This window comes from Morone saxatilis, unplaced genomic scaffold, assembly GCF_004916995.1.
Source record: "Morone saxatilis isolate NCDOM2014 unplaced genomic scaffold, NCSU_SB_2.0 Contig9, whole genome shotgun sequence".
NCBI lineage: Eukaryota > Metazoa > Chordata > Actinopteri > Moronidae > Morone > Morone saxatilis.
Window position 1 is genome coordinate 22,677,319 of NW_023340268.1, and position 11,447 is coordinate 22,688,765.

The 11,447-nt window shown below is 41.7% G+C and overlaps 1 protein-coding gene across 1 annotated transcript; it reads right to left on the reverse strand.

The window, feature by feature from the left end:
* Positions 1-610: 610 nt before the first annotated feature.
* Positions 611-6,638, reverse strand: ssr2 (signal sequence receptor, beta). Its single transcript, XM_035681728.1, has 6 exons — positions 6,532-6,638; positions 5,714-5,874; positions 5,026-5,124; positions 3,093-3,201; positions 2,926-3,003; positions 611-1,154 (listed from the first exon to the last, which is right to left on the reverse strand). The coding sequence occupies exons 2-6, from the start codon at positions 5,872-5,874 to the stop codon at positions 1,044-1,046; spliced, it is 558 nt and encodes a 185-aa protein (XP_035537621.1). The 5' UTR covers positions 6,532-6,638; the 3' UTR covers positions 611-1,043.
* Between the last annotated feature and the right edge of the window lie 4,809 nt (positions 6,639-11,447).

The following is an 11,447-nucleotide window of genomic DNA, read 5'->3' on the forward strand; positions in this document are numbered from 1 at the left end:
ACTATTTAGTGCCACTGAGACTACAAACACAGCAGTACACTTTGGGATTAGATGTAATATGGAGTGCCACTGCCCTAGCAGTATTACTGCCTGGCCTCAGTGTACAATCATCTGTTAGGCGTTTGTGTGTTTTCTGGGTTTATGGTTTTTTTATGGATAATGTCTTGTTCTTATATTTTCTCGTCTGCCTCTGTTCTGTGTTATACACGAAGCAATAAAAGCTTTAGAAAGAAAGAGCAACAAAAAGCAGCAGGTCATCTTGTCACATCCACAGCTGCTAACAAACTGAATGACATTCAAAAGCACGACCTGTAGGGGGAAACTACGGGCCTGATGGAAGCACCTTAAACTCTGAGTGTAGAGACTGCTGGCTGTGATAAAATGCCCTGCCCTTCCTGTGTGGTTCAAGATGTATTATCATTTAGAGACACAGAACATTAACGTTTATGAACAGATACCTGCCTTCACTAAGACATCTGTCCCCTTCTGATGAGGCATGTACAATTATTTCATTCAAATGATTGAAGGCTTACATCTGCTGCTCCAAAGCAAAGGAAAATATTAGAGCTTCCAGGGAATGTTAAAACTTCAGAAATCAATCACACACAGATTTAGAAAAACCCAGATTGTTTTTATTAATTTATTTTGAAGTTTGTCAACTGGCTGTAAACTTCAAATCTGAAATCAGTTCATTACATACACACAATTACCAAAATACAAAACCCTGTTACAGTAGTAACTGCCATTGTAATTGTAATGTAATCTGTCACATGAACCCATCTGCAAATATGAAGGAATGAGTAGCAGCAGAAGATGAGAACAGAGAGCTCAGTTGTTCATTTTGCTTCTGCTGCTACTTCCTGATCCAGATTTCTTTTAATCTTCTTTGATCAAATTACAAATCACGCTCCTTGGTCACTGTACTTTTCTGTCGACTTTCACCCCCAATATGGGTTATTAAGCTATTCAGAGATCCTGTGCCCATTGAACCCTTCGAATTCCACCACCACCCCAGCCCCACACCTAAACTCAGCAGTGGCTTCTCAGTTCTTCTTGGCCTTTGGTGAGTCGTACTTCCTCTTGCTGGAGTACCAGAGGAGCAGAGGGATGCCGATGGAGGGCAGGGTCATTACGCCAAACGCAGCCCAGTCCAGCTAGAAAAGGGAGACATGGGGGAGTGAGTGAAGCTAAAGGGACAGTTCATTTTCTTTGTCATTACTGAATGGCAATGATTCAATGTTATTTAAAGCTGCAGTAGGTACATTTTAATTTTTGCAAAATTTGCGACAGTAGTACATGAGACATACAATCTGTTAATTAGCATGACTCCTCCTAGTGCTCCTAATGGCATTTGCAAGAATCCACCGGGCCTAAACAAAAATAACCAATCGACGTTCAACCCAAAGCATGTGTTTATCTTTCTCTGCTCTGATTGGTTGTTTTCGTCCAGTCCTGGTGGATTCTTGCAAATGCCATAATGCCACCGATTATCTGTCTCATGTACTACTCAGAGGATATAGTGAAAGTTTCAGCAAATATGACAAAAGCTTATTTTTATAAAAGCTACCTACTCTGCCGTTAATTGTCATTTACAAAACAGGGTTGTGTAAGGAATTTCAGATTGTACTTCCCTATTGAAAGATTATTTATAGTAAAATTGATTATTAAGTCATAAACATTTTTATTTGTCCTGAGGATGAAGTCTCACAGCCTGAGAGGAAGTGTTATTTAAGAAAAAAATGTTTTATTGCCAGCTCCGTGTTATATGTGTTGCCTATACTGCCACAGAGCTGTAAGAAGCTGTTTCCCTACAAAGGCTTTATAAGTATATATTCATTTGCCAGTTTATTAGGTTCAGCTAGGTCAGACGAATGCCATCTAATACAACAGTCCTGCAATAAATTCTCCCTTCATGAAGGTTCAGTTTTTGTTTGGACCCCTTTAACAGAGGGTTGATTCAACTGCATGATGCCTTTTGAGGCCTTTATATCGTACATCTCGTTTGTATTATAGGCAAAATCTCAAATTGAACACAAAGCCTTTTTTGCTGCTCTCAGACAGAATAAACTGCAGCAGAAATTAAAACCTGTTCTCTTTGGCTGATTTTACACACTGCCTCCACTGGTACCTGCAATGGTTACATCTCATTGAGTGCAGATCTTTACAGGTTAACTAGGCCTTTAGCACAAATTGTTAGATTTGTTCATCACTGGTTATGTGCCTTACTCAGTTCCACTTTTACATGTTCAACGTTGTTTTTTTCCCCACTTTCCAAGTAGTTGGGCAAGTAGGTCATCTATCAAATTGCTGAAATCAATATGTACTTGCACCTATACAGATTGTTTTATTTATTAGTGGTTATGAAATAACAACAAAGACCCTCTTAGCTGTCTTGCAAGCGAGATGCTGTTGGCTGTTGTCTGTTGTCATTGCACTCCAGCTGAATTTTTCTAAAACTTGACATGCCTTTGAAAAACTATCCTCTTCTATCCACCTTACTCTCAAACTTGTTGCAAATTACACAATATATAGTTGGGGTTTCACCCACATCCTCTAATGTCACTTAACTCCTGTAAAATGCTCACTTGCATTTCAGATCATGAATTTTGTCTTTACCCGCCGCCATTTTCTCCAAGTGCCCGATCGGCACTGAGCGTGTGCAACTGTCAGAAGAGAAGGAAGCGAGATGGCTAGCTCACTGTGGTGTTATTTCCTTGTCCAGTATACAGGACACCCATGCACCCGTGTTTAAAGTGGTTCTGTGTTTCCTCAGCTAAAGAATAGGAAGTTCTACATAAGGTTTGTTTACAGAATTCCACTAACATTGATCATTTCCTCTACTAAAGTACCATTTACTACTGCTCTTTCTAAAGTTAATCAGGTAAGTGAGTAAGTGAAAACCACTTTTTGAATGTTAACACTCACATAGTGTGGGGAGAAGCGCCGGTCGAACTCCCTCTGAGCCAGGATGCCTCCTTGGCCGGGGGCGCTAGTGTAGCCAACCTGCAGGAAAGGACAGACACTTTAGCTTCCTTCACTTCACTAAACACTTTACCGGCTTTGATCCATGAAGATAATCAACTGGGTTTTACCACGACTTGTCCTCCCTCCTGGGCCAGGTAGCTGACAGAAGCAGAGGTGAAGTTGAAGTAACCGGCCTTCAGGGGGCGCAGCACCACAGTGTGAGAGACATTGCTGGCTCTGAAAGTTTGCAGGTTAATTCTGACAACTTGTACTAAATGAAAAGTCTATTGATGCAAACAGCAATTCAAAATGATAGTAACCCCCTACAATCATGTTCTACAGCCCCGCCCCTTTCGTGTACTTAGATATGCTATGTGCTAGACGCATACAGAGCAAAAAGGGGCGGAACTGAGGAATTAAGTCAAGGAGTCAATTAAACTCGTCTGACTCGATGGAGGTGTAGTTTGTCCAAATGTCCGTGTCTCTCACAGATAAGAGTACTTCACCTGCCAAGCTTTCTAACCATCAGTTCCACTATGTTGTATGTTCACCACCACCTATTTTTCCATTCGTGACAGTACATTAATGTGCAAAAAAGCAGCTCCTAACAGAGGTTACATAATGGTTGACAGAGGACCCAATCAGTGTCAGTGAGTGGATGCAGAGATGTGTTTGATCAGCTGTTTGGGAATGTAAGGTTTTTCTCCCATTAAAGCTACGGTAGGTAATTTTTATAAAAATATTTGTCATATTTGCTGAAACTTTCACTATATACTGACAGTGGAACATGAGACAGATAATCTGTCAAGAACAATAGGACACTAATGTTACCTTGAAGCTATGTAACACTAGAATAGTTAAACTGTAATGAATGCTCTGAGATTATCTCTATGTCTATGAAGCATGTTTGCCATTGTAAAGGTCTAAAACCAGTTCCTTAGTGCCGACTAGTCTGATCCAGTTTTACTCAGCTAGTGGTTGATTTTAATGTTAGCTACAGCATGAGAAAGGGAAAAATAGTTCAAGAGTCTGCCTAACCCAATCTTGAGATGTAACCAGGCTGTCTTATTATGTATAGGGACAGATAACAATGAAGAGAAAGGGGGAATTTCCAATTGGTTGTTTTCATTTAGAATTACTGTCTCATGTCCTACTGTCAGGATATAGTATTTCAGCAATAATGACAAACAGTTATTTTTATAAAAATGACCTGCTGCAGCTTTAAACTAGGGATGGAACGGTTTATAAAAACCGTCTGAACCGTTCGGTTCGACTGTCTCGGTTCAATTCGCGTGTGTTGCGTTCGGTTTTTTTCTCATAGGCGAAGCGTGTACACTCCAGAGCAGAAGGTGGCGGTACTGCGCCTAAAGCCAACCACCAGTAGTAAACAACAAGAAGAAGCGAAGCAGTGTAGCCGGGTGTAGCAGATAGAAATAGAATTGTGTGGGTATGGCGAGTGGGAAAGAGCCAGAGTTAGAAGCGCCAGCAGCACTTTATAGGTCTGCTGTATGGGACCACTTTGCATTTAGAATGACCTACGATGAAGGCGGTAAGAAAGTTGTTGACAAAAGTGCGACAGTGTGCAAAACAGCAACCACGACACAAATGTCAGCTCACCCCTGCCGGAGACAATCATTCCAGTGAAGACAATGTGCAGTGAAGGAGAAGGAGACAGGGACAACTCTACTCCCCGCAGCTATTTAAACAGTCAATACGGTGACGATCCAGACAGGGCGAAATTAACTAAAGGAGTGGGATATTTCATAGCCAAAGATATGCAGCCTTATTCCGTAGTGGAGGGTGCGGGATTCCGTTCTATGATTAAAGCACTGGAGCCACAATATAAAATCCCCTTCCGCAAACACTTCAGCAACACGGTAATTCCCGCACTTTATGAAGAGATCAACATATACCGAACCGAACCGAACCGAAAACAAAACGGTGAACCGAACTGAACCGTGGATTTTGTGAACTGCTCCATCCCTACTTTAAACTGACATTACTGACTCATACAGTACCAACAACGAGGTGAGAGGACCAGACATTTAGGTTCAAGGATACGGTGCAATTCTGTCCCATTTGACATTCAACATTCCTGAAACGATTCCAAAGTCTTCAGGGGGAAAGGAATCATCTGACAGCTCCACCTCCAGAGCAGCACTGTAGAAACACAAAGGGAAGAGGACAAAGTTAGATGACTGTGTTTAATTAGATTTAACTGAATCTCCAGGATACAGCAGGGCCCTGCACAGTACCCAGGGCAGGAATTATGCCAGTGCCACGGATGCCCCGCTGTGCGGCCGTAATTCCCCTTAGCTCTCCTGGCGTTCCCTAGCGTTCCTTCAGTCAGCCATTAGTGTGTGCAGATAAGCTCAGGTTGCAGTATACTGGTTACTGTGTGTTGTGTTTGCTGCCACAGAGAAGAAATAAGCTAGCTGGAATTAGAGCTATGAGTCAGGCTAAATACAGTTAAAATAGCCTAAAAGCTGAGGTCTAACAAAACTTACATGTTTTTAGCAGGCTGCATGAGAGTTATAATACAGGGGTCAAAACCAACTCTTTCAATACCTTCTCCAAACTCACAAGGGGGCACGTTAACATTGTTCCACAGCAGCCACACTGACAATGCTGCCTGCAGATAAGGCTAAAGGGATTTCTTGTTGATTATCTCGAAATGCAAGATAACTGACCCGATGAATCACTCTATCACTACAGGAGAGTATTCTATCACACTCAGTGCAGTCCTGACCTGGAGCCCACGTTGTAGATGTTGTACTGCAGGGTGAGGTCACGGCCCTCCACAGCATAGCGGTTCAGTAGGGATTTAGAGGCAAGCAGACGGGCTCCTTCTTCTCCTGAGCCCAGAGCGAGCAGAGCCAGGACCAGAAACACATGCAGTATCTTTGTCATCTGGAAAGAAAAGTGATCCAATTAAATTCTGACAAACTCCTGATGAGACGGGGTGCAGTATGTGGACACTTCAGCCACTGCAGCCAGGTTCCACAATCCTGCACAAAGCCTTTTACAACAGCACAGTGATGTGATGTTAGTAAAGCCAACACTAGTGTTACATAACCAGAAGACAATTTAAAAATAAATGTTTACGAAAATGACCACAGATATTAAAAAAGGTTTTCTTTAAAGTAAGTAAAGTTAAAGGGTCAAATTAGACTAAACCCGATGGATAAGCTAACTTAGCTAACGTATAAAGGGAGCTAGCCTTAAAGCTATTTTGTTTTTTTAACGTTACAAAAGTAATGGCAGCGTTTCTGTTCAAAAGCTTGAGAGCATTAATGAATGTATTAAGTAAAAAGTGTGACATTTTAGTTTGTATTAAACTCAAAATGCTCAACATCGACTGTTACAGACGCTTACGTGGACCAAACGGCACGTAACGTTATCTAACGTTAGCTGTCAGTCACAGAATTCTAAGGAAGAAAAGCTCGTTGTTTACATTTACGTTACAGAAACGGCGCCAGTAATGTTCATGTATATGATTCTAAAATATCAAGGTAGCAAACGAGTGCAGTTTGTACAGTTACAGGAAAGAAAAGCACAGCCCGTTACCGTTCAGTGGTGTTCCTCGGACCGCAGAAATTGAAGGAGCTGGGGACGCGCATGCTCAGAAGCTTAAAGCTGCTGTTTGCATGACGTGTACCGAGGGTGAACTTAAGGAAGTCTCGAGACAGCGCAGCGCCCCTAGCGTCTTGGAGGCGGTGTTGTTTCCTCAGATTCAACGGACTTTTATGTAGCTGACTCACCAATTTGGCTCACCAATCTTTTTTAACCCATCTGGTTATAAGAGAAGAACTAATGTAATCCATGCCTTATTTCAAAGTAATATTGTTTCTGTTTCACCTGGAATAGCTTTTTGAAATAGTCGTTTAAATAATTTATGCTGAAAAGAAAGTTTGGAAAAAAATACTTCACTTATGATGAACACTGTATGGAATAGACATCTTTGGTTTGGTGGACCTTTTGGTGAAGTTTGTGAAGCTAGTCAACCCATGGCTTGTGATGACTACCTTGTGCATATTTGCCAGCATAACAGAAGTTATCTCCAGGACACTTTTCCCAAATAGAGCCAGGTGCCTAGACCGAACTCCTTTATACCATTGTACAGAGACCGCAACAGTAGCAGTACTACGCATGAGCAAGCACTTGGCGACGGGGCCAAGGAAAAAAACTGCCCCTGTGTAAGAGGGCAGAAACCGTAGGAGCAGATCCTTCGGCTGTAAGTTGGGTGGGTCCAGTCTCTAGGACAGATCCTTCGGCTGTAGTTGGGTGGTCATCTGCCTCTTCACCTCATACTATGCAGGGATGAGGGTGTTGGACAGAACAGTCCTGCAGGGAGGGGTCTAACTGCATTTTCTCTATATTCAGCATCGTTCTGAATTGAATGAGAATGAGTCCTGAATTGTCCTACAATTGGCTGAAGTTGGACAAAACAGGTTGCAATACATTTCAGCTTCACCAGGATCTTAATATTCACATATAAACATACTATCGAATGATACAAAAATTACAATCAAAATCCAAACTGTATCATACAAATATATGATTCCCTTTGTCCTCCAGTGAGAGACGTTGCCTAGCCATGCTGGACTGAAACACACAACAAGATGCTCTGAATATCTTTGTATTAATATTTGCCTATACTATGCTAGAGGGGGAATGTGTCTGCATCTACTCACCATATGTTCCCTCAGGCTTATGTTCCCTGAATCTTATGTTCCCTCAACCTTACAGTCACTCTGCTATAAACTTCCAATCCACAAAACATGTACAATTTAACATTTCTTCTTTTATTTATTATTATTGTGTGTGGCAACTTTAGCCTCACAGCCGCAGAAACAACAAAAAAAACAACAAACAGAACAGATCTAACTCTCTCAAACAAGATGCTGACTAATCCCTATTTAACATACAAGTAAAATAAAAGACATTTACTATCCCTAACTCCCTAACCTAATAAAAAACAGGAGAAAAACAGTACAAAAGAAAATGGCAGTTCACCGCTACAACACACACTATATACAACCATAAGAAAGAAAACAGTGATGGGAAGGTTTCTGCTGGCTACACACTGGACAGGCCCCCACGAACTCCCAGGTGTCTTCGTCCAGGGTTGCCCACCAAAACCTCCGCTGAACCACCTCCTTGGTGCGCTGGACCCCAGGGTGACAGGAGGGTAGAGGGGACAAACAGGCGGTCAGGAGGGCATGAGCTGGGTCCAGGCTGATCCTCCAAAGCCGCCTTAACTCTCTCCTCTACTTCCCAGGTGAGGGGGGCAACCAAGCATGAGGACGGAAGGATGGTATCGGGATTGGGGACAGAATCCTCCCTCTCCACAAACTGACGGGACACGGCGTCAGATTTGACGTTGCAAGAACCAGGACGGTAGGGGAGAGAGAGATTGAACCAGGTGAGGAACAGGGACCAGCGGGCTTGTCAGGAGTTCAACCTTTTTGCTGATTGGATGTACTCAAGGTTTTTGTGGTCTGTCCATACCAGGAACAGTTGCTTGGTACCCTCCTTTTGTACTTTCATAGTACACACTCCTGACATCCAGAGATGAAGTTTCCTGGAGGCATTGACCAAAACCTGTGCTGTGTTGGAATGCTGTAAGTAGGAAGACACACATAAAAGCGAACAACTGTGCATCGTCACACACTCTTTCCATGATCTAATGTGTATGGAAGCCCAATTCCTCCAATGTGACGTAAACTTTCTTAGTTTTTTAACTTGGTATCTCAAAATAAGAAAGTTTCTCAATATTTTGACTTAGCATCTCAAAATATCAAAAATCAAAAATGACTTTGTGATACTAAGTAATTATTTTATCTTATTATAATTACTTTTTTGTCACATTGGTGGAAATGATGCATGTTTCTGTCTCTGTTAGGAATGGAGAGTTGGTGTACAAGCTTCCAGCAGAGGTTTGTGCTCCTTCTGTCTCTGCTGCTCCTCCATCTACCATCTCCATTCCAAAGTAAGTTTGCTCTGGACAGTTTTGGTCAAAGTGTATCTCTTTTTTGTAACTGGCTCATGATCTGCAGCAGTAGTCCTTATAAATTAGCCAGACCATTTTGAATCACAATCATGTTATATTTACTCTCTAGCAGCAGTTTGATTTCAGGTGTATTTTATTTGTCATATAATCAGTCTTTAATGTTCAACTCAGCCCATATGTTGTATTATTTGCTTGTTTTTGTCCTTTAGAAAGAGATCCCCTAACTCTAAATTTTCACATCTTCACAGTGATTTGTGCTTTTATGTTTATAGCAGAAATACACTCATTAAAGCTGCAGTTGGTAATTTTTATAAACATAGTCATTTTTGCTGAAATCTTCACTATATACTGACTGAACCAGATTTTTTCACAGATTCACTGTCTCACGCACTATTGTCAGAAAATGTCGGCAATAATGGCAAAAGGTTATTTTCAAAATTTACGCACTTTTACACTACATGCCACATTCAATCAGAAACAACAGAAACTAACGCATTCATTCACATGCAGATATTGTAACGGGTCCATTTAGGACTCAAATGCAGCACACTTAGGCAGGTAGTCAGTTGATAATGACCTTTATTTTCAGCTCGTGGAACAAACAGAGCAGGCAAGCTGCAAACGATAATGTTCAATTCTGGCTTTAGGTTGTGAACCCATAGAGTTTTCTGCAGCTATCGAAGAGCCGGCAGGTGAGTGTCTGCACACAATGGTATGTGTGACAATACGCTCAGTCTCTGAGCCACGGAAACTCACAGAGAGGAGATGGTGTTGGTTTGTGCTGTTACTTGTCAATCATCTTTATTCAGCTAGGTTGAATCACAGATTAGTAAATAGCACTGATTTACTTGAAGTAGTTAAACATTGCACAGTTCTATTGAACATTTACATTAAAGACTGAAAGAGAATCCAGGGGCCTCATTTATAAAGGCTGCTGCACACAAAAAAGTTGGCAGTAAAATATGCATACACATATTTCTCCGCAAAAGTTGGGATTTACAGAGAAATGAGGTGCGGTGAAACGTGTGCATTTCTACACATGCTTTCACCCATACATAGAGCTCCCACAAAGTGTGTGCCTGTGTCTAAGTAGGGTCGACCTATTCATGATCTATTTAGCATTGACCATTTATGGCTGATTGTGGGAAGACACTGAGAGGAGTACACTCACACACTGAGTTTTATAAATGAGGCCTCAGCTCACTTGGACTTTTAAGTTGAAATTCAAGGTCATTACAAACAATTGTACTATTGTACAACAGTTGCATTTTATTTACTTCCCTACAAAGTAAACAGTAACACTGAGATGCAAGGGTCCCTTCTCACTACAACTGAAGACAGAAGACAGAAGTTGTGACTTTTCAACTTAAATGCCATTTGATTCAGTTTCAGTGTTTTTGTCTGTTTGTGTTGTGTGTTCATCTTAAACCTGAACAGGAAACACAGACAGATGTGGTGGAGGCTCCTCACACAGGTGAGATGTAAGGTGGCTCCTACCCTCAGACAGTGAAGGTGCAGCTGCCACACACAGGCTCCAGTGACCCTGCCTGTGTGTGACGTGTCACCTGCCTCAGGTGGATGAGGTCATCCCTGCCTCCTGGCTGGAGTTCGGTCTAGACCTGCTCTATTTGAAAACTTAACTTCTGTTATGAATTGGCGCTATACAATAAAAATTGAATTGATTTGAATTGAATGTCTGGCCAATCAGAGGACGTCAGAGGACATCCAGTAGCGCAGCAGCCCCAGCCCTGCACTGCCCAGCCAGAGCTGACCTCCTTTCCACTGGACATCTTTACTGTGGACATGAATCAAATGAACAATAGAGCTAGAAATTATAATCAAAATACAAATTACTTATTATTAGAATCCAACAGGGGAACTTTTTGAGGTCACAGCAACAAGGATTATCTTAGCTCAGGGATAAAGTATCCTGGACGAGCCCCCAATTGTGTTAGGTCCCTCTTTAACAATAAAAAAAATACGAAAACACAACAACCAAAGAAACTGCTAATTCGAAGTAGTTGTGAATTAAGGGTAATACAGGGTACCCCAAACTTACCTAGTCCTAAACCTCCTACCACATACATTTCCTTACAGATTTTAACAAGTGTGCTTACACAGAATGCAACAACAGTAGAGTCAATGTTAGAGAGAGTGAACTTTCAGGCAGGCTTCTTATATTGTGGGCTTGTATGATGATTGACCAGCTTCAGACATGTTGGACCAATGAGCCGCAAGGGAAGACTGCACAGCTGGAAACATATCAGTCTTGTTAGCACCTGGAAGGAACTTAGGAGAAAACACAACTGGTTCTGCTTGACACCTTACAGTGTATATATATCAGTTAAGTATGTTGTTGATTTACAAAACAAGACAACCAGTGGATACTGGATACTCTATCATTCTTCAATGACAACTGTTACCACCACCATACAGTGAGGAGAGCATTCTATGGAGTTAGAATCATGCC

Excerpts from the sequence above, each read along its gene's own strand:
- ssr2 (XM_035681728.1), bottom strand. The coding sequence starts at position 5,874 with ATGACAAAGATACTGCATGTGTTTCTGGTCCTGGCTCTGCTCGCTCTG. Across the intron at positions 5,125-5,713 it reads ATCTACAACGTGGGCTCCAG|TGCTGCTCTGGAGGTGGAGC; the intron begins GTCAGGACTGCA and ends GTGTTTCTACAG. Across the intron at positions 1,155-2,925 it reads GGCGCTTCTCCCCACACTAT|CTGGACTGGGCTGCGTTTGG; the intron begins GTGAGTGTTAAC and ends TCCCTTTTCTAG.